The sequence below is a fragment of the Heliangelus exortis genome, chromosome 3 (assembly GCF_036169615.1).
Source record: "Heliangelus exortis chromosome 3, bHelExo1.hap1, whole genome shotgun sequence".
Classification (NCBI taxonomy): Eukaryota; Metazoa; Chordata; class Aves; order Apodiformes; family Trochilidae; genus Heliangelus; species Heliangelus exortis.
The window spans coordinates 12,398,988-12,422,550 of NC_092424.1; the positions used below are offsets into that span (position 1 = coordinate 12,398,988).

Sequence of the window (23,563 nt, forward strand, 5' to 3'; positions counted from 1 at the left end):
TCATGACCACCTGAAGAACCTAAACATACATAAGTCTATGGGACCTGATGAGATGCATCCCAGAGTCCTGAGAGAATTAGCTGATGTACTCTCTAGGATATCTGAAAAGTCATGGCAGACAGGTGAAGTCTGTAGTGACTGGAAGAAGGGGACATATTACACACATTTTTAAAAAGCGTAGAAAGGAGGACCCTGGGAACTACCAACCTGTCAGCCTCCCTCTGTGCCTGGGAGGATCATGGAGCAGGTTCTCCTAGAAGGTATGATAGGGCACATGGAGGGCAGGGAAGTTATCATATACTGCCAGCATGGCTTCACTAAGGGCAAATCCTGTCTGATGAGCCTAGTGGCTTCCTATGATAGGGTAACTACATCAGTGGACAAGGGACCGACCTATGTATGCAATCTGTCTGGACTTCTGCAAAGCCTTTGACATGGTCCCCCATAATGTCTTACTCACTGACTTAGAGAGATATGGATTTGATGGGTGGATTGTTCAGTGGATAAGGAATTGGCTGGATGGTTGCATCCAGAGGGTAGTGGTCAGGGGCTCAAAGTCTGGCTGGAGACCAGTGACAGACAAGTGGTGTCCCACAGAGGTCTGTACTGGGACCTGTACTGTTTAATATTTTTACCAGCAATATAGAATCAAGATCAAGTGTACCATCAGCAAGTTTGCAGATGACACCCATCTGAGTGGAGCTGTCAATATGCCGGAGGGATGAGGTGTCATCTGGAAAGAGCTGGGCAAACTGGAGAGATGGGCCCAGGTGAATTCATCAGGTTCAGCAAGATGAAGTGCAGGGTCCTGGACCAAGTTTGGAACGATCCTCACTATCAATACAGGCTTAGGGATGAGATGATAGAAAGCAGCCTTGTGGAAAATACTTGGGGGGTGCTGGTAGACAAGAAGTGCACATGAGCCAGCAGTGTGTACTTGCAGCCCAGAAGGCCAATTGCATCCTGGGCTGCATCAAAAGAAGCATGGCCAGCAGATTGAGAGAGGTGATTCTGCCACTTTGCTCTGGTGATACCTCACCTGGAGTACTGTGTCCACCTTTGGAGCCCTCAACACGCAAAGGACGTGGAGCAAGTCCAGAGGAAGGCCGTGAAAAGGATGAGGGGGCTGGAACACCTCTCTTACAAAAATAGGCTGAGGGAGCTGAGGTTCTTCAGCCTGGAGAAGAGAAGGCTCTAGGGAGACCTAACAGAGACTTTCCAATACCTGAAAGAGGCCTACAAGAAGTCTTGGAGAGGGACTGTTTGCAAGGGTCTGTAGTGATAGGACAAGGGGCAATCATTTTAAATTAGAGAAGAGTAGATTTAGATTGGATATTAGGAACAGATTCTTTACTGTGAAGGTGGTGGAAAAAAGGAGCATGTTGCCCAGGGAGGTAGTTGAGGCCTCATCCCTGGAGATACTCAAGGTGAGGCTCAACAATGCTCTGAGCAACCTGATATAGTTGAGAATGTCCCTGCTTACTGCAGGAGGGTTGGACTGGATCACCTTTAGAGATCCCTTCCAACTCAAACCATTCTGTGATTCTCACTTTTGCCGAGTTATCACACTGCAGCTTTGTGTCTCCTTCAGGACTGGGGCACTTCACAATGTCACCAGTTCTAGATGCCCAGTTGTCTGTATGGAGCAAGCCCTAGGTTGTTTTTAGCTTGTGTGCCTGAATTTTCCTGGGGGAAGTAGGGGAAGTGTTGTATGCTTAGGTCTTGTTATGATACAGGGTTAGGATCGAGGCCTGGAAACTTGGAAGCATACATTGCTCCCCCAGGTTAGATATAAAACTCTGTATGACCAAGTGTTTTTACATTGGTTGCTCCGAATCTCCAGTTCAGCTATTAGAAATGGTGGTACCTAGGAGGGCTGATCACTGGAACTGAGTACTTCACATGTTTGCAGCTGTACTTTCTGGAGGTTTTCTGGTCCTAAATGGCTCCAGAGGCTTGTGCTTCATCAGTTTTGTGGCTTTGAGTTTTACCAAGTTATGTTTATTTACATGGTGTACACAAAGCTTAAGTATAATGTACTCTTCCCAAAAGGTGTTTCTGTTCATTCTAGGGGCATCATCTTGGTAAAAGCAGTATCAATCTCCGTCAAATTATGTCTAAATCAAAATTATGTATCTTACTTTTAAGGAGACATGACTACTTTGACATCATGTAATTGACCTATACATGAGTTGTTTTTAATCTGTTCTTTGATGTTGCTTTTAAACACTTCAAAATTGAAAAACTGGAAGCTATTACTTGAGTAGCTTGGTTTTGCCTCTGCTTTGCTTACCATTGTAATATATAAATCTTTTGAATTTCATATACAAGGAATAGATTTTCTTTTGTAGTGGGAAAGCCTTCGTCAGCACTCAGTGGTAGTCCCACTTTGCTTTAGTTTCACTTACTGCCCTTGGGAACAGGGGAGAATGAGAGGATCCAGATTCTTGTAAACTTTGGCTTTCTCTACATTAGCAAGCAACATGGACTAAGGGGAGCAGATCTACAGAGTAGAGCCTTTGGTTTTGATAACCTGAGGCCCATGGTGTGCGTGTTTCAGCGCGTAGTGTTTTATTTTGGAGTAGGTGTAGTTTGGCCTTGTAATGACTGCCAACATGAGGCTAAAATACATTGGGTGCATCCTTGGACTTTGGGTCTTGTGGGCTTAGTTTTTAATTTTTTTTTTTTCCTCTGCATCTAAAAGGAGTGCAGTGCATGGGCCTCAAGATGGCCCCACGATGTGGCGAGAACCTCAGTGAGTGTGATTGATAGGACATGCTTCAAGAGACAGCCCTGAACCAAGCTAACACAGTAAACTTTGAGCACAGACTTTGAGCACAGCATCTGTCTCCTGGCCACTGATGGCAGCCATCCTCCCTCCTACAAGAGGAGGCAGTGAGAGCTGTGAGAAGATGGGGAGCTGCTTGCTGCTCCCTGCCATATAGACCTTTTCATGCCATGCACTCTTCCCATGTTTCTGTGAGGAAATAGAAGTCCGTTATAGCAGAGGTGAAACTTACCCAGCCTATTCGTGAGCTATTTGGAACAAGGTTATAATGATGCATAGTCTCTGTTTTATACAAATGCTGCCTGTTTATAGATTTAAAATAATCAAAACCCCCATAAAAGATACTTCTTAAGATGGGCTTCTTTACTGAAGCAGACAAGAAATGGATAGTGAACTTATCCAGCTCATTGCAGGAGTTAATGTTAACAGAAAAAGCAGGATAGGTAGTAAATTTGTGGTAAATCTACAGTGAATAGAAAGTTCCAAACACATCCTCTGTAGATATGGTGTCAGAAAGAACCCAGAAAACTGGTTTTGTTGTTGTTTTTTTCCCTTTCGGATTTGTTTGTTGCTTATTTTCAATGTGTAACTTGGAAGGAGCGTGGAAAGCTTTGTAGGTGCTGGGAGTATCTGTGGTTCATCCACTGATTTCACAGTTCCAGTTCTGCACATATGCAGGAAGAGAACAATGATCTGACGGTCAAGTGATACTGTGATGCTTACAGTCCTGGTCAGCCACCTCTGGTTTGTACAGCTGCTCTTCCTGAGTGTGGAGAAGGCAAGAGCTGGAAGCAGGGCATGCTCCCCTCCCTACTCTCTAGGAAAGTAAGCTAGTAGGACAAATTGGCTGTGTGTAGGGGGTCAGCAAGCCTCCCAACTTTTGGGAAAGTGGGGCTGTTAAAGAAGGATGGGGTTCTAAACACCATGGGACCTTGGAAAGTTGGGTGCTGCACCCTTCTTTGCAGTCTTCAACAGGAAGGGCTGCTTCTGGTCAACTGGTCCTTCCTTAAAAGTAAAATTGGGAGCTGTCGGGTTGGTAGAGGGTGGATGGAAGACACCTTCCTCAGCTGACTTGTTCAAATACTGCAGTGTACTGGGTGTTAGCAGGTTATGGATGGTTCAAGTTGTCAAGTTGGGTGGTCTGTAATTGACAGGAACTGATAATGGATAAGGCTTGGGATTTCTGCTTTGTTTGTTTGTTTGTTTTTTTGTTCTGCCTTTAAAAGCACCAGTACTTGACTTGCATAGCCTGGTTTATTCCTAGAAAATAGATTCTCTCTGTGAACTATGGAAAGAAAGCAAAGCTTTAGCATCTCTCCACATTTCTGACTGCACACAAAAGAGGAGCAAGGATTTTATATGTTACCAAGGCAAGATGTTAATTTAAATACAGATCTAAAAATAGTTTGTTCAGCCATGTTTTCTTTTGTTAAATGCTGATGGTAATCCCTGCATAGACCTACAGTTTTGGAGAGCTGCTTCTTGATAAAGGGATATTGTTTTGTACCTTACGGCAAGATTTTTTTTTTTCGTAATTCAAATAATTTCTTTCATTATCTCTAGATGGCAGTTTAGGCCTGGATTTCCAAAAAAGCTCAACTAAATGGTGAACTTTTATTGAGAGTTTGTTTGGTTTAAGGCAAATTTCATTGTTCTTAGCATTTTAATTACACTATTATGATTAATTGTCTTTAATTTCTTTCCTGTAATACTTCAGCTGTCTGAATCCTGTGTCCAGTTTAAAAAAAATCTGTTAAGGTGCTTTTAGTTTTAGTTTGTGCATTTCTTATAAAGTATCTTGTAACAAAATGGATAAGCATTGTGATGAGAAGTTAAGAGAATTAAAAGGATTGCAGACTGTAGTGTTTGCCACTCCAGCAAGCAAGAACAGGGTGCTATGTGAATCTGCTGCTTTCCTTGGCTTAGTCTACTCTGTAGTGAATGTATTGGGTTTTTTATATATACTGAAATGACAGAAGGATCTTCAGCATCTGAAATGTTTGTACTGTCAAAAGATGTATAATTATGATCTCATATAATTACTTAAAAATGTCTCCCAGATTTTACAGCCTCACTTAAGTATTTAAACTATAAAAACTCCTGTAAACACAATGTTCATGAAAATGCCAAGTATCAAACAGCATGTTATATTCTCATTGCTGGTAAAATAATGTGTCCTTTTCCTGAAGTTAGGCTTTTGAAGTATTTGAATATAGCTCCTATTAAATTCTGATAAATCTTGGCATTTAGAGATAATACTGTTGAGGTACATAGAAAATAATACTAATATGGTATGTTATGTTGTCATTAGGTTAGGAGAGAAACTGATTTTTGTTTGCTTATTTTAAAAGAAATATGTATGCCAAAAGCATTGTTTTTTATTTCCCTCCTTTCTTGGAGGTCATGTTTATGTAGCCATCCACACCAGTGTGGGAATGCATCAGATGTTTTGAAGTGGACCAGTGAAGAATTCCAACAGTGATTCATGCAGTTCCTGCATAGCAAGACACAGATGATCATAATGCTTCCTCCATTAGAAGTGCAGAGGTCATACAGGTTTTCTGCTGTTACTGCCATTTCTTCTGATTATTTAAGTAATTCCAACAGTTTTTATAGAATGGCCTTACAACATGGTTGTCTGGCCCTTGGTCACAAATTTGTCTCTCCCCATCCTTGATGACCATGTAGAGTTGTTGAATATATTTCTGGTAAAATTCAACTGTTGTAAACTATTTGGGGAGGGATATTCAGATGGAGACCTAGATCCCCATAAAAGCAGGAGGAGGTGAGCACTAAGTATTCATTCAGTTAGCTTTTGAGTTTCTAGTCTCCATTGTGATGCTTACAACCACTTAAAAGACTTAATGTTATCCACAATAAAAGGGTAAAATAAGTGGTGAGCCAATCAATAAGGCATTTCAGAGAACAAGAAATTATTATTATGAACTTTACTCTTCTCCAGGATGTTGACACCATATTCAGAATTTTCTGAGTGAAACTGGAATGTGCATTTTTCTTTTCAAAATCCATAGCTTGCTGCTTTTCAGAGAAAGTGCTTCACTGCTTTTCTTTTGGAATTGGTGGGGGGTCATCACACTGTCTTTCAACACAGCAGGACTTGAAGGTGCCTTTGTATCACAGTTTTTTTTTAGGATGCCCACTCAACCAAGATGAGCTTTGGTTTGGTTTCCTTGTGTGCTTGAAGAACAGGAGTCTTGAATTAATGAAATAAGTAAGATATTTACTATGCCCTTAATACGCTGCACATAAAGGAACTTGAAATTTCTGCACCAGCACGGATAGATTCATGTTACTGGGTTGGTTTTCTCCCTTTCTCTAAACTTAATGTATGCATCGTTTCTTGACCATTTTATGCTGGAACCTGAAAAAGCCCCACAGGTCTAATCCTCCTTTCAGTTACTGTATTTTCTAGTATTTACCCTCTAGCATGTATTTTACCTGACAGGATTTACACATTACTATTGAGAGTTGATAATGCTGTGCCAGTGCGAGCAGTGATGAACTTTGTTAAAAGTCAGTGCATTCTGTTCATACTGATGTTTGACTATGTGTGGTTAAGAGGAAGGGGAAAAAAGGTAAGTATGTTAAATTTTATGTAGAAACAGGAGAAGTATCTAGTGGATGGGCTTGCACTCACCGACACTGTTGTAGTGTAATTGTGGCATCAAAGGATTAGAAAATCAGGAATGACATAGAAAAAAATGTGGTCATTCAAGTACTAAACAACAGTAGTTGCTTGATAAAGGAGATACTTAAAGGTAGAGCTGAGGCTAAAAGATTAGAAACATTTGGCTGAAGGAAACTTTTGGGATGTTTAAATTGTTTATTGTTATTTTCTCACTGAAAAAGTTAGTTTTGTTTTTTAAGTTTCCCTTCACATGATCTAAAGACACAAGGAAATAAATGTGTAAATGAGGTGATACTTCTTTAAGAATGTAATTGTGGTGCAAGTTAAAATCAAAGTTATTATTCTTGGAAACAGATCTTAATGATCTTAATACAAGAATTATCAGGAATTTAATAGAGAAGCTTTTTCATGAGAAGTGGAGTTAGTTATACCTGTATTTCTGTTCTTTTAGATACCTGAAAAAGCAATTTTAATCTTAACTTCTTAGATATGTTATGATTTTTTTTATACTTACTGATTGAATATAATTATGCTTAGTCTACTATGTATTAAACCAGAAGTACATTCTATACATGTAGAAGTTTTAAAATGTTTATAATATTTTATAATATGTAAATGTTTTATTTTAGGTTTTGCTACTGCAAATATTTATATACTATTTAACCAAAATAACATGAACATATGGACTGAGAAGAGCATGTGTTTAGATCAGTTCCAAACCAACATACAGTTTTGTTTGAAGGGGTATGCTTAAGCCTAATGGTAATTATTATTTTATGCTTTCTTTTCTGAAGGGATGTCATAATTACAACAGTTATTATATATGATGTGTCCCTCTGGCCCAGTGTTCTATCTGCAGTGCTGGTCAGCAGTAGCTGATAAGGGAAAGATGAATAAAAGATGGATGTTCTCAGTTCTCAGAAAATGTTCTCAGGTTTTTATGACTCAGGGAGACTTTCAATGTAAATGCAGCATTGTGGCTTTGTTTTTAATAGACAGAAATTTGTTGGTCTTAAACGACAAAAATCAACCCAAAAGAATCTCAAGTTCTTTCAACACATTTCTGGAAAGTGTGGGGGGTTGGATACATTGCATATGCTGGCCCTTCCAAGTGGCCAACTTCCTTAAGACAATGAGTTCTGGATACTGAAACTCACAGCTTCAAAAAGCAGATCAATGAATCTTGACAGAAAAATCTGTGGAGAATTTAAAAACAAAACTAACACTATTGCTCAGGAGTTTGCTGAGTCTCTGATTCCTGAAGTGGTACAAACTTTTACTGTTTCTCACCCTGTCCTTAAGCATCTGCCTTAGTAATGGAGAGAGGAGGCTGGACTAAGTGCATCATTGATCTGACCCCACAAAACCTGGTCATGTTGTTCCCATCCTTGTCAAGCTCAATATAGAATTTCCAAACATTACCTCCTTGAATTGAATAGGATCAAGCCTATTGCCTGTATCAGAAATATATTGGCCTGCTTTTCAGTTTAAAATTCAGTTTTTGGATGCTTGACTTTATGGAAAATAATGGTGTTTCCAGTTAGATGTGCCATTATTGTTGTTTCAAACATAATAATTAGGTTACGCTGCAGCTGCCTTCAACACATTGGAAACTAACCTGCTGTATTATATAAATTAAAATGTTCATTGTAATTCTTCCCTACAAAATCTGCTTTTATCCTATTTTGTGATCTTCTATTATACCACAGTAATGAAGAACTTAAGTCAAAGGGTGCATTGCTGTGAATATCTGATGTATCGCTTTTTCTACCTGTTGTCACTGTTTGCATGATTTGAGGCAAACTATGTCTTTTATAACATAGTTTCTGCATCTCCAAATGCCTGTTTTGTTACAAGGCCAGCTAGAGGAATGCAGCTTGTCCTGCAGAGCTTTGTATGTTTTATTATATGTAAAATTGAGAAACTTTCAGGGTTTATGTTGCTTTCAGTGAAATAAGAATCTTTGAGTCTGTTTGTGTAAAAAAAATACAAGGTCATTTCAAAACAGATTATATTTTCATCTGCATGATTTTAAATTAATCACAGCCTTTTTAAGTTCACTTTGATAAGTGGAAACAAGTTTTCTTATGCTTCTGAAGCAAAGCTTTAGTTCTTAACTATAGGAGAAAAGTCGTTTTCTCAGGCTTGTCTATTGAGAGTTAAGAGATGCACAGTGATCAGTATCCTAGCAAAGTGAGTATTTTGTTGTATTGACTTTTGAGGTGGTCTTGTTAGCTTTGGTGTTTGATTCTTTTTTTTAAATAACTGGTTGACAAGTTAATAACTAGAGGTTATTATAGATACAAGTCCAGAAATCTCCAGAAGTATATGCTCAGTATGTATAGTTTTTTAATGTTGTAAAAATAGTATTTTTAAAAATCGCTACTTTTTATTTTTTAACAGAGATTTTTGTGATATTTTTTCTGAAGCACTCCCAGCTGTTTCCAAACTTGTTCACTGATCTCTACACTTTTTCTAGAGATGACCCAGATGATGGGGTCACTGTTCTTGTCTTAGAGTCTCTCCCAAAGCCAGTGAAACATAATTAGAGTCTCAGGCTTCTGAATCTATTGTCCAAAGTTATAATTAATTTCACTTGTGCATGTGAGCAAATGCTTATTGTCTGTAGCAAGATCTAGTCTTAAAAGCAAGGTGCAAGAAAGAGTTGGCTTGTATAGTATAACATGTTTGTTGTAAATCTCTTCTCAAGTTTATGGTGAAAATGATCTTCGATCTTCCACCAAAGACAAAATATAGTCTTAAAAATAAACAGAAATACAAGTAAGCAAATTGGTTACCAGGCAGATGTGTAATATGCAATTAACCTTGCTCAGATAAAGAGTATTGAAAAGGAGATATGTTGCTGAACAGCATATAGAAGGGGGAAAAAACTCATACAAAGCTCAAGTTAAAGTTGTAGGGAAATTCTGGTGCCATATACAGGTGATACATCTGTACCAGATGGTATTAGTTGATAAACTAGTCCTCCAAATTGACACAGTCCTATCCTGTAAGTTATTTCATATGTGTGCTAGTGAGGTTTTTTTTTAATGTATAAATGTATACATTAAAACTTGATTGAAATGCCAAGTACTCACATTTATTTGTACAAGGGCTGTGGACTGGCTTTTTTTAAAAAGCAAAACAGTTGTGGAGTTTATTATACCTGAATATGGTGCATAATTACATAGAATGTGCCCATAACATACATTACAGTTTAAGATAGGACCTTACCTACTTAATAAAACTTGTAGACTTTACAATATGGCATATAATTCTGTCTGTGTTAAAAGATCTTTAACAGTATTAAAAATATGCAGTGTTTGAAAGTAGCTCAGTAGTGATTTTTCTTATAAGTGCTTCATTTTTATGCCATCTCTAATGGGACTAAAGAAAACATTATTTTCATAGCTATTAAAATTGTATTTTACTGTTAAATTTTATCCTCTGGATAAGAGAATTAATTTTTTGCCATGCTTTTGTTATTTTGACATTCTCTAGATATAGTAGCATTGTAATTTTAGCATCCAAAGTACTCAAATTAGGCAGTATGATGTATACATGTAACCAGCTGCTTTTTTGGTCATTGGTGGGATTTGCTTCTCAAAGTTTGTTGCTCATTCAGAGTGGAATTGATCCTGTGTTATTGAGGTCTACAAGCTGGGTGCTGAGCCTGTGCTGATTATTCAGTCTCCCCCAGTACTTGGTGGAGAGAGCAACACAAGCACTGTAATTAAACCTGTCAGAAACAGGTATCTGGAAGTGAATTGTCTTTTGAAGAATCTGATCCTTTTGCACTGTTGGTACAAAGAATGTATAGAAGGTAGTTTGGGATAAGCACAAGCACCCATCTGTTTCTTCAAAGACTGCAACCCCTGGGTGTAGCTATGTCTTTGTAGCAGCAGTTTATGTGTCTCCTTTTTTATGTTATTATAGTGGTAGCATCAGAGGGGATTTCTTTTGGGATTTAGAGGGCAAAGGGTTGAATCACTTTGTGCTTCTCTGCTGTTTTGGTCATCTGTGATGTGACTGTAAGGACTCCTAGGTACCTATTTAGCATCTGTAATTTAAAATAACAGAATAAATCTTAAGCCTGGATCAGTAGTAAAATTCTATAATCTGCATAATATTTTTTCATTGGATGTAGTTTGGTTGTAAAAGTGTGGGAAAGGATGAGGCAGGGAAAGAAAGTATAAAAGGCCACTTAGAGGAGACTTGAAATAATGCTACAATTCTGGATTTAACTTGTACATTTCCTATTTATGAGCTTACCAATATTTTACAACTTTTCAGTTGTTTGAATGCTGTGCATGTCCTGTGCAGCAAAACACTAAAAGCTCTACTAGTTTACATATTGTCTTGTGGAGTTAGCAATGTTGCTCTCCTGCCCTGATTAACATAGTAATTAACATCTCTTATTGTGAAGAGGGTTTGCATTTTCCATCATGCTTTGTTTCATAGGTACTTTTTAAAATGTCTTTTCTCAGCTAACTGTGCACCACCGTGCCAAAATGGAGGGATGTGCCTGCGACCGCAGCTTTGTGTGTGTAAACCGGGAACAAAAGGCAATTCCTGTGAGGATACAATCATGCAAGACACCTCTTCCACTGGAGGCCGGAGCCCTGTTGTTTCCCCGTGGCCGATACCCCAGCAGGCTGCTCAGCAGACCTCTCAGAAGGTGCAGGTCCCATTGAAGGTTGGCCCGATGACTCAGATGGCATTCACCATCAAGCAGAAGCCTCCTGTTGGGTTACCTCAGCAAATGCAACCACAGTAAGTGTTTTCTTTGAAAGCAAAGAAGTTCAATATTACATTGTGCCTTGCAAGTGTTCTCGAATAACCATACTTGTAAACTTACACAGCCTTTTTAAAAGAGCTTTTTACTGTGCCTGTCAGAATTTGGTGGATTTTTAAATTTCCATTGCTTATGAGCCAGGTCTCCTCATCTCAACAGAATATCTCTTAAACACCAACTTGATTTTCCTTAGAGTGACAATGCTGTAGTAGTTTTGGAAGACTTAATTTACAGCAGTGACTTTCTGTGTTTAGCCTAGAGCAGAGTCTGGCATGGAATATTCAGCACTTTACTTAACTGAGGGGAGTGTCATGCCCCAGATGGTGGGTGCAGCACTGTCATGTCTCATAGGGTGAGCACAGCTCCCCAAGTGTGGAGGCCAAACAAAATATCACATCTGAGAGAGGGAGTGTGGTGCTACGTCCCACACAGTGGGCACAGGTAGAGTTCCCCAGAATGGAGGTCAACCCAGGGAGATTCAGACTGGGCCTCCCAGCTTTCTAAACTCTTTCAGAAAGAAGCCTAGGTACGGCTGGGCCCAATCCTTCTCTTCCTCCTTCTCCAGTTAATCTCTTTTGAACAACCCATTCAGTGAGATTAAGTTCAGGAATTCTCTGTGTGGTACTCAGGGGTAAGATTATTACCCAGAAGGTTTGTATAAAACCAATTTAAAAGTGGGTAAGGTTATAAAGTATGTCAGATAACAACTAACAGAATTCTAAATGATGATACTTTCAAAGCAATGGAATACAATTTGGCAAAACTTAAGGAATTTGTCAAAACAAGCAGGTTACAAGTAACAAAATTTAACAAAGCAATAGATAGTAAAACTTAAAGTTAGAAACTATGTTACCCTCATGTGCGGAGTTAGGGTTAGAGACAGAGACACAGAGAGAGAAAGAAGACATAGGAAAGATACCACCACCCTTGGATCCAGCAATGATATTGGTAGTAAGTTGTGGTCCTTGGATGGTGGGTGCACATCCAGCATTTTGAGTGTGACTTTTTCATGCCCCCTGACCCCACCTTTTCTGGGGGTCTTTGGCATATCTTGCAAAGCCAGGTGTTCACTTGGGCCCCTCCAGATGGGATGACACAGCAATAACCCTTACTTCTGCACATGCCCTCTCTAGGACTGTGAATAAACTGTATTTTTCTGTCCCTGACTGTAAAAAGGAACTCAAAGAACTTCTATAAGTGTGGTTATAGAAGTCTGCACCTGGGTAGTTATGTGCTCTTTACAACAATGTACATCCTGCTACCCCTCCAAAGCTGCATCTGAGAACAGAGGTCGCTGCACACTGCCATTGACATACGGTATTGCTTGGTAAACTCTTCACAGAATCACAGAACTATCAGAGTTGGAAGGGACCTCTAAAGATCATCTAGACCAACTGTCCCACTAAAGTAGGATTACAAAGAGCACATTACATAGGACTGCATCCAGGCAGGTTTTGAATATCTCCAGAGAAGGAGACTCCAAACCCTCCCTGGGCAGCCCGTTCCAGTGCCTTGTCACCCTCATAGTAAGGAAGTTTTTTCTTATGTTTAAATGGACCTTACTATGTTCCACCTCATGCCTGTTGCCCCTCATCCTTGATGAGGTTTGTTCCTCCTAAACCTTTCAATTGCTTTTACTGATGTCCTAGATTGTCTGACTGTGGAGCCACAGGAAAAACTGGGTTCATACATGTCTTGTGTAACAAGAAGTTTAGTCTACCTCAGTTTCCTTGGAGTTGCAAACCCAAGCCAGTATGTTATTTGATGCATAAGGCAGGCATAAGGTGAGGCAGAGTGGGTTTTAGAAATAAATATATCCACAGTCTTCAAGGACAGAGAAATTGCTACTCAGTATTTTATAGTACTCTGAACATAATTTTCATTCCTATCAATGAAGCAAGGGTTACTGAATGACTAACATGAAGGGGAAATTACCAGTCAAATCTGTAGGCTTTTTTCTGTCTTTTCACCCAGACCAGCAGTACTGCTAATCCTCAGCACCTGGCTTCTCTGCTTAGCTCCACGAAGTATATTATAGGAAGCCAGTATAAAGAGGCCAGACAATTCTCATCTTATCAGTACTGATTCATGTAGAGTGTACTGAGTGTCTCTCTTCCTTCCTTCCTCCACACAGAAACATTCTCAAGGAATTCTTTCTGTTTTGAGAAAGGCTAATTGTCCAAACTAGGTAGTGAAATAGACTTTAAAAAAAAAAAAAAAAAAAAAGGGGGGGGGCGAAGGGGAAGGGAAAAATACAGTTTCTTGTTGCCTGAAAAAAAATCTCTTTTCTTCCAAACACTTTGAAACTGTGCTTACAAGGCTTGTGGATACCTCTAGGGGAGACTTACTTTCTGCTGTTCCTGGAAAAGACTCCAGGGATAAAGGGTTCTTCATGGATGAAAAAAAACCAGGATAAACTGTTATTCCTCTGTGGTACTTTGGTAGCTGCCAGACTCTGATGCTTATGATGCTTCTAGAAAGTGTTTTCTAGGCACCTAGAAAGCATGTTATGCTTCACCAAAATCTCTGTTCTTGCTTGCATAAAACCACATCCCAGATGTAGATCAAGCAACTTCAGACTAACAAAACCAGTCACCTGTTACCTGCTATCTGAAGTGCCTCTGCATGCTTCTGTAAGCAGTGTTAAACCAGGTGGGCTTTGTTGTTCATGTGACCCTTCTCAACCTAAGGATCTTCTCCTAGATGTAGAGAGACCTTTTCAGGTAGATAGGACTTGGAAATCACATGAAGATAAATCTATTTTAGGCAGCATAATAATAGAGTGAGAAAATGGAAAACAGAAGTCAGGAGAAAACCAGCCTACAGCCACTGCAGGAGAGAAGCTGGGAGATGGAGAGGAGACAGCCTGCTTCACAAACTACAGCAGTGATATAAAGTGCAGCAGACGAAAGTGGCTGTTTAGACACAACTGTTGAAATGAGTGCTACTGCTAGTTCTCATGTAGATTATCAGGACAATCTACAGGGCCAAAAGATCCTTCTGAGGTCAGGTCCCTACCACTGGCACAGATCAAATGGGTTAAATCCCACTCGGGTTCCTCTTTGAATGTCTTGTGGTCTCATATGTTGTGTGACTGTCCAAATATTCTTGGAATGGCTGTTTTCTGTTCCCACGCCTAGAAACATAAGGAAGTCTATGGCAGGAGTGGAATCACCCATTATCAGTGTAGTTGATATGCTGAACTAGACATTGCTGCTATGAAAAGCTGTCAAGAACTGTTGAGACTCAAGGCAGAATTCATCCTGGAACCCCAAAATAAACTCCTAGAGAAGGCTTGTCTCTACAGTGTTTGTTTTGCTCTCTGTCATTTTTTTCTCAGTTGTGTGTACAAATGCAACTTTTCTAATGTCAGTCACTGTACTTACATGTTTTGGTCATCAACAAAGATGTTAGGGTCATGGTGGTAATGATACTTATGGAAGTGGGAAATTAATTTCATTCTTTCCTGAGATCTTTTTTTGAAGAATATGGTGCAGAACAGAAGGAAACCTGGGAAGTGATTTCTTGCAATATCATGGATTTAGAATACATGGACTTAGCACTACCAAAGTCTGTCATAGCCCTGGGCTGAAGATAGATATTATGAGGTACAAGGTTGCATCTCAAAAGAACGTTAGCAGAAGATACAGATGTCTGTACTTGAAAACAAGTGGTGTCTCAGAAAAAAAACCTGCTTCTTATTGGAACGTGTTGGGAATTCTGAACACAGTAAAACTTGTATGGTACACTGCCACTGGGGTGTCAGGAGAGGTCATCTTTTCTCCTGGGTTATACAGGGGAGTTGGAGAAAACAGATCTCTAATTCTAGTGATGATAACTTGGAAAATTAATATTTTTGATTCAAGGCAAAATATTCCATAGTAATATTTTTCAATCCGCTTTTTCCTGTTCTCAGTGCAACTTGGGGTTTATGTTCTTAGGCACATGCATGTGTGAGTCTTGGTGCTGATACACCTAAGTGTGTACTTGTGAATATTGAGTGTATAGAGGAGTCTGAACAAATCCTTTTTTGAGCAAGCCATGAGTAAGCCATGACTGCACTGTTAAGAGACAACCACAGACAGTTACATTGGGCATCAGAGCTTTTGTTTGTGAGTCATGGGCTGTAGGTTCTGCCCTCCTAGAGCCCAGTGTCATGGCTGTTTGGTTTATTCTAAGAATGCTTAAATCCTGTGAGCTTGTATCAGCATCATGTGCTTGGCAGCATCAAGGTGTTACTGCTTTTCAGGCTTCAAAATTTAACTCCAGTGGTCCAAGATGAGGTTTTTCCATCAGTTCTTGGACTCACTAGTTTGTGTCAGAGAGGTGGAAAACTGACAGTCTGTGCTGAAATGTTAAACTGATGACTGCATCCTTTCAGTCCCTTCAGTAAAGGCTTCTAACATTTAATGAACTCATGGTATACTTGTTACAGGTTCACTAATGCAAGGTGGCTCCAGGGAGAATCAGGAAAGTTAATTTTTCCATTGTGAACTATTTGGAGCAGATTCTGAGGTGCCTTTGCACAATGCTTATTACAAGATCTACAGCAAGGAATGGTAACATACCCTGTTATCCCTCAAGTTACTGATTTCTTCCTAATTTACTTGAAAAATATTTATGCAGGTCAGTTATCTGTATTGTTCTGTAAGGCATAATCATTTTGACAGTGTCATTGTAGCCCTCTCTCCTGCAATCCCAGCAAACTGAACACACTCCAGAAGGTAAAATCAACTTTTTAATTAACTTGTTGTCAAATTATTTTCTTTCAGTGGTACTGAAATACAGTCATGCTTAATATATGTCAATAGCAGCAAAACAGAGAGACAAGGATTTAGGCATACACCAAGTGTGTAGGAATCATTGCCCTAGCTGTCAAGGCACTACTTTTCAAGAGAGAAAATTATTTCTAAAACTATACTGATGCTTTCAGCTTAGTTGAAAAAAGAACTGTAATCCACCATTCTAAACCACATTATTTTAAACTATTATTTTTTTCCTAGCTTAAAATAATGTGTACCTGGCTGTTCAGTGTTTTTGTGGGGATGTGTGGTGATGACTTTGATGTGGAGGTGTCAGTGTTGAAAACTAAGTTGCAAACTGGTTTAATAATAAAATAATTTAAATGTTATTTTAATTCCTCCCTCTTTAGAGCTGTGGGAATAGATCTCAGTAAGTTAATTTGGAAAAATAATGTCTATTGTCAAAATACATCTGTACCTTTTAACTTCCAAAAGAAGAAAACAAAGTGAGAAGTATTATTGATTTCAGGTATAAAAATGATTTAACAGTATTATGTGATTAGAAAAATCTAGGGTTTTTTTTTTTGTTTAATGTAACCCCACTGAACCAGGGACATCTTCCTCTGATTCAAGTATATTGGACTTGGAAAAAGGCTTACTGTGCAGATCTGTCTGGTCTTTGAATCAGAAATCAGTACTAATACTTGATCCTTGAGGTCTTTAAGACTAGTGGTTGTGACTATTAGTTGGTTTGTATGTCTTGGGTAGTAGTAGAACTTCTGGTGTTATCTTAATACTTCCAGTTGATACTGAAAATTCATTGTTAATAACCTTATGAAATAGATAATAAAGACACAAAGTACTGCTCTTCAGGGGATTTAGTGAATCTTAGTATTTGACTGGGGTAGCAGATAATAAAAATCTTCCTTCAGAAGACGTTGTGGGCTTCCCTTAAGCAACAGCAGATGTATTTTCAGGATTGGGCCTGTCTGATTTATCACAAATGCCTCACTGGTTTCTCATTGATGAATATCTTGTCCTGCTTGTGATTCAGGAACCCCAAGAGACTGCATGTCTAGTAGTTCTTCAGTGCTGTAGTCTGAATACTTCACAGAGAAGCAGACTATTTCATAGAAGCAGTTTCTACTTTACTTAAACTCTATAAAGGTTGCATATGATATGTATGCATGTGCTTTGATACATTTTTCCCATGAATCCAAAGCTGTTCGTTTACACAATGTGTTGTCAGTTGCTACTCTAACCTCACTACCAAGGAGATTTATTACTCATGTTGAAGTTTGGATGTTACTTTTTATCAGTATCTGGTGAGAGACAGGGTTCTTTGTATGACTGGATTTAAGACAGGAGTACAAATGGTGAAGAATACAAATTAGTCTGAGAAAGCTGGATCTTCTGGTGTTATTGCTGAAGTACTGATTGAGACTTTGTAACCATGTAGTAGTCTACAAAGGAGACTCTGCACTAAGTCCTTTTCAATATACATTTTTTTTTTCTTCCCTAAATTACCTCACAAGGCTTTAGAGAGAGGTGTTGGAGGACCAGAAGTTGAATTGTTAGCTAATTCAAACCATCTAGCATACAAAGTATGTCAATTTCCTACAGTAAATAAAGGACCTACTGTTATTCAGAAATGATTCTGTTCATGTAGTATGTTAGGAAAATAAATAGCAACTCACTGAAGTATTGTCATTATTGAAGAAAATTTGTTTGTGCTTGAAAACAAGAAGCATCAGTTCTCCTGTTGAGACATAGAGCTTCTGCCCTGAAGGAAGAATTTGCAGTAAACCAGACTTACACCTCTGCTTCATTATTAATGATCCATAGCTTCTAAATTACCTCCTCCAGACGTACCTACAGGAAAAAAAATACCTTTTCTGATAGGCTTTATTTATTGTAATATCCCTTTTATATTTTTCTCTATACAGAAAACTTATTATGCAGCTGAGGACAGACTTTATTCAAGTCCATAGCAACAGTTGATGGTATTAAAAAGAGTTCTTTGTTGGTTTGGATGCTGCAGTAGATGTTTCAGGCTTTTTGTAAATGTTTCAGGGATTTTGTAAGCAGATGAAATTTTTTTTTTAAAAAAGGAAAATACTGCTTTTGGGTACTTTGTGTGATGGCTTTGTGCTCTCTATATTATTAAAAAGATAACTTAAGATGCAATTAGGTACATTCTGTATCAGGGAAATGATTTTCAAAGGTAAGATAGTATGTTAAAAGGAGATAAGACAATATTAGTATATTCTATTATGTCATTGGGCAGTAGGTGGCAAGCTTTGCTTTTCCTTCTACTTAGGGTTTATTTTCATATTGCAGAATGCCAGAATTTTGAAAAGGGTGGTTTGTGTTCACTGGAATATGTCATTTGTTGGCAGCACATTTTTGAGCTATTTTGGTCATTGTGTATAACTTATCCTGTTGAATGCTGAAGTGAAGCCCCCTTTCTTCAAATGACAGATGGACACAAATCAATACATGTGAGCTCTGCTGCTACTTTATGGCTTCAGTAGGTAGATGACTGACACATAGAACCAAGTGAGACAGTCACAGTCAATCCTGAAGTATTTGGAATCCTCCTGTTAAATTTTTATTACGGAGCTCAGTATAGCAAGGGGGGAGGGGGCACAACACATTTTAACACATTTTCCTCAAATTGGACTTACACTGCTAGCTCTAACTAGTAACTGAAAAGGAATAATAACAGAATATTTATTTTGCCTTTCTCCTGATGTGTCTTATCCCATACTGTGTCCTGGTCTGTCTGTGGCTGCTTTTGCCCCCTGCTTACCCCATGAATTAACTCAGCTTCCTCTGCTGATGTGTAGGGTCAGAAAACCAGCAGCAAATTGTGTAGCTAAACCTAAGGGTGCACAGAGAGGCAATGCATGAGGGTTTGTCATTAGGTACAAGTTTGTGGGTGACTGTTAATACCCTTCTCTGCTCAGGCTTCTTGCCTAGAGCCAGTCACCTGACACCCCATCAATTAGCAGCTGGCTGTGTGTACCAAGGATACTGGGGGCACAACACCTCTACTGCTGTGCATAGGCATCCTCAGCTGTTCTCCAGAATACATTTTTACCTGTTAGTCAAGTTGTCTTCATTGTGTTTCCTCATAGTGAGTTATTGCTTTGTTAATAAAGTTTTAAAATGCTTATTCTTGATTTTAAAAAATTTACATTCCTCTAATTCTTTCTCATTCTGTCCTGTAAACACTTTAAAATGGTTGTTCTGAGGAAGATCAGCTGTCTTGGATCTTCTTGATCCCAAATGTATACATACTAATGTACATAGCTACTTAGTTACATCATCCTAGAAATTCTGGAAGGGCAATTAAGATTTTTTTTCGTACTGTGGCAGGGCATTCTGCAACAGGGGTCATATGAAAATAGTGGCTGCACTTGAGCCTACATTTTGACTGCTGAGATTTTGTGTCTTCATGCTCTTCCTAATGAAGGTCAGAAGCAGTTTCTGACGGGTAATGCAGTTCTGAGCTCTTAGTTGAGGGCATGGTTAAATTAATTGCTGCAGCAGCATTAGGCATACATAAAGGATCGTGTGTATCAACTATTGGTAAGTTGACACCAGTGTTTTGAGACTCTGATATCACAGCTATTCACACTCACTGTCTTTGGCAGTGCTTTTGATGTATGTGTGCTGGAACAAAAACTGGTTCAAAGGTAGTTACTCATCTCTGTGCTGCAAGGCACTGAGTCAGCCCTCAAGAACACCTCCATTCATCATCCTTGGGAAATGTAGTCAGCGAGCTGAAGAAATGCCTGGGCTCCCTCAGGACTGGGATCATCTGTGTTGGCAGAGAACATGGAGATTATTTTTTTAATAATCTCATTAATGACATTAATGACATTGATATCAGTATTAGTTCTGGTGTCCTTTTTTGAATGAGGCTGGTACACACTTTAGTGGTAGTGCATAATGTAACAATTTCTAGTTACCTCTGTTGGATTGAGTATTCTTGCTGTTAATTGGGTTGTAACAGACATGGGCCTTAAGACCACAGCCATACTTAAGCATGGTGAGAAAGGCAGAAAAAAAAAGAATTTATCACCAGATAGGCTAGTCATTTGGTACCATTGGGAACTAACAGGATCTATGAGAAGTGGACAGATTTGTTGTCCCAAAAGCTGGGTCAGTCACCTGGTGTGCAATGAGTCCTACACCTCCTCCCATATCACTCAGCCATGACTCCACTAAATTAGGAAGCCAGTACAAGCAACCTTCATTGTAGTAAGAGGTAAAATAGCTCGGTCAATATTCTGGTCCAAGAACTCACTGTGTTTGATTCACCTCTACAGGCACTGTGTTTGGATTGTAACAAACTGTCAAAACCATGTTCCATGTCAATGGTAATGCAATAAAAGCCTCATCTGTGCTGGTTTGGGACAGGATAGAACTAATTTTCTTTCTTATAATTTTACTTTCAGCTAAGTCTCTTCTAAGTAGCTACACTTGCCAAAATTAACCTGTCCCTAAGACATTGTCCAGTTTTTCTGGTTGGTTTTTTTTGTTCTGTTTTTGTTGGCTTTTTTTTTTCAATAAAAGTTACTATGTTCTCTATTGGGTTCTGTTGTGCCCAGACTACTAAATAATAGGCAGAATCTTGCTTAACTTGTGGGATTTTTGGATGAGAAGTATCTGGTCTAATGACCTCTTGGTGTTGTCTGACTGTTCTGTTACCTTCTCTGTCCTTCAATTTTAAACAGATCCTGGAATTCCTCATAGAGACTGGCATAAGGACCTTTCTTAGGCTCTATCATGATGAACACAGATGGGAAGAATTAACTGGGTCTTTCTTGTCTGGCTTTTTCCTCTTTAATTTATTGTTTCATTGGTTCTAAAGGCCTTTGGATAGTTTTTCAGCTCATGAACAACTGCTATCATGAATTTTTTACCTTTGTTCCCCTTTCTAGAGTGTTCACTGTTAAGTTTTGCTCACTCTCTTAAGTTATTTTCAGTGATAACATCTCAATTGGGTCCTGTACACAGGTTAGGCCATAACAAGGTTCTTTTCTTCTGGGTTCCCAATGAGCTGATCCATAAAGATGATGCTAATCACATTTAAAAATGTTGGTTTACAGTTGTGCTTCTGTTAGAGAGTAATTGAAATTTCATATTGCTATTGTTTCCTGTCTTCGCAGCTTCAGTGATATCGTAGTTCTCACCATCTCAGACACTTAATAGTATAATCCAAATACTGTGTTTCCTCTACTTTGCATGGAAATTACAGTTCAGATGTGGTTAATTTGCTGATCTAATTTGAGAAGCTGTTCTTTGAAAAGTAATGGAAGTAACATCAGTCATCTGCCAGGTGGTCATATCCAGAATATTCCACCCATCTTTCCCAATCCTCCTCTTAGGCATCCTTTACCAGTGTAGGAAATAGTCTGTGTTATTAAGTCTGTATAAAGCTGGTGATGTATTTTCTTGAACTTGTCATGTTCCATGCAGAAGCACAGGTACCAGGTTACTTCTGTTAAAAAGCATAGCATACAGTTTGTTGTTTCTCTCTGTTACCTGGCTGAGTGTTCCCAGATTTTCCTTTCTTCTTCACTTGAGTGTGCTGACTTCTGAATGATGAAATCATGCTTTTTGTGAACTTTCTTTCCTAGTCTCAAATTTTAAAATTATCCAATGATATTTGTGCCATCAACTTTAACTGGAGTTATGTCTTCCACAGAGCATTCTCTGCTCTGACAACAGTTTCTGACAACTTTTATACTATTGACTTTAATGCTCTTTTCTGAGCCATGTGCTGAAACCATTGACCTCTCTGGCACCTCGTTTGTGCGAACTTGTTAGCGAAAAGTGTCGAGTTTTAGAGCATGAGACAAATGCACTGCCTTTGTCACTTAGGTAATCATCTTCAGTGATCACCTCTGAACAGCAGTTTCAGTCTAGAATCACTTTAGCTTTAAGTGCCTTTAGAATGTAACAATTTTGGGGAGCATAAAGTTAGACTTACTTTCCTTTACATGGGTTTTATGCTGGGAGAGCTCTTTATTTAAACTGTTTCACATTTTATATATAGCCTGCTTCTGCAAAAGGAAACAACCAGATGTAAAGTCTCATAATTGGTGACTACTTGTATCTTAATTACTGCTTTGATATGGACTCTATTCTGATTTTTGTATGGTGGATGAAATTGGTTTTAGAATTGATGCTACTGTTAAATTAATGATTACCTTGAAGCAGAAATATGTTTACTGGAGCAGAAGTTCCACTAGAACCCAGAAACTCTAAAGTGGAGGATAACTTATGGTCACCTCAGTCTCAGCTGTGCTTCCTTACTGTTTTAAACAGTTTCTGTTGTTATATAATTCCTGTTTGGGAATTGCAGCTGTTGTACACATGCAGATCCTTAACAAGAGCCAACTCCTCCCCCGTTTCACTGTTCCAGAGGCTTTTAGCTGCAGGGTATGTCTTGCATCCTGAAGTGTTTTCCTTCTGTTGCACCCTGGATGACTGTATCTGTAATTTTTTTTTTTTTTTTTAAATTTTTTTTTTTTTTTTGATTGACTATTCAGAAGTCCAGTGAATTTCTAAATTAGATTGTCCAGTGATGTGCTTGTGGAATTGAGGTTAGAAAGACATGTAACCCACAGCTGTACACCTGGAGCATTTCTAATGAGAATTCGGGTGTTGAAGACTGAAGAAAAGGAGGTTGTAAAAGGAAAAAAGGTGCATAAATTCAGTTACACTCTCCTGCTGAGTTCCAGTCCCATTCATTGCCAAATTCTGCTATTATTGAAAGAGTAGAGGGAGAACTGCTGATTGTGTGTACAGTGCTCTTGTTAAGGAATGAGATCATTTGGGGATGATTCCAGAGTAAGTCAGTTCTGTAGTAGCTGGTCTGTTTGTAGGGATGGCATTTCACTTCTTTTTCAGGTTCCCATTGGAGAAAGGAGACACACGCTTTTCTTGGCTTCTTATTTCTGTAGCTGGAATGCCATCTTTTGGCAAGGAACAGGTTTTACTTGTGGCTGCTTTGGCTGGTCAAAGTTTTAAAGGAAGAGCACATAGGTACTTTTTTCATAGTCTTAGTGCCTGTTTGCCTTCAGGCACTTAAAACATCTTTGGATAACTGTGGACACTGACAATTCTTCTTGAGTGGTGCTATTAGTGCTCTTATCTCCACCTGCATGTGAAGTCCTCCAGCTAAGTGAGAGGAAAGTACTGGGCTCACTGTTATGCAGTTTTTTCTGAAATGATTGAATGTTTTATGGCAAAACTCCCTTTGGAGATGTCATGGGGGTAAATCTTCAGCCTGCTGGATCCTCTGGTGGATTATAAAGTGAAACAACATAACTGTGTGAACGCCATGCAGCTTCTGTTCTGAGTGCTTTAATTTTATCAAATGGAAAGATGTAGCATGACCTGCTAAGTATGGACAGATAGCTGAAGTTCCTTTGAGTTACTCACCATTTAGGTTGCTTTGTACCTGGCAGCAGGATCTTATGTTATCATGAGCTGCAGCTGCTCTTTCTACTTGACACATTGTTTATTCATAGCAGGATGGAATAGTAGAGCTGCTATCTGCTTAATTGTTT

At 38.9% G+C, this 23,563-nt stretch overlaps 1 protein-coding gene across 12 annotated transcripts in view; it reads left to right on the forward strand.

The window, feature by feature from the left end:
* LTBP1 (latent transforming growth factor beta binding protein 1) overlaps positions 1-23,563 on the forward strand; it is a 179,394-nt gene that overhangs the window by 7,770 nt on the left and 148,061 nt on the right. For all 12 annotated transcript variants that reach the window (XM_071739221.1, XM_071739212.1, XM_071739219.1 and 9 more), the window contains exon 3: positions 10,925-11,210. In XM_071739221.1, the coding sequence (XP_071595322.1) occupies positions 10,957-11,210 (254 nt within the window). In that variant the 5' untranslated portion in view covers positions 10,925-10,956. The remainder of the gene's footprint in view (positions 1-10,924; positions 11,211-23,563) is intronic.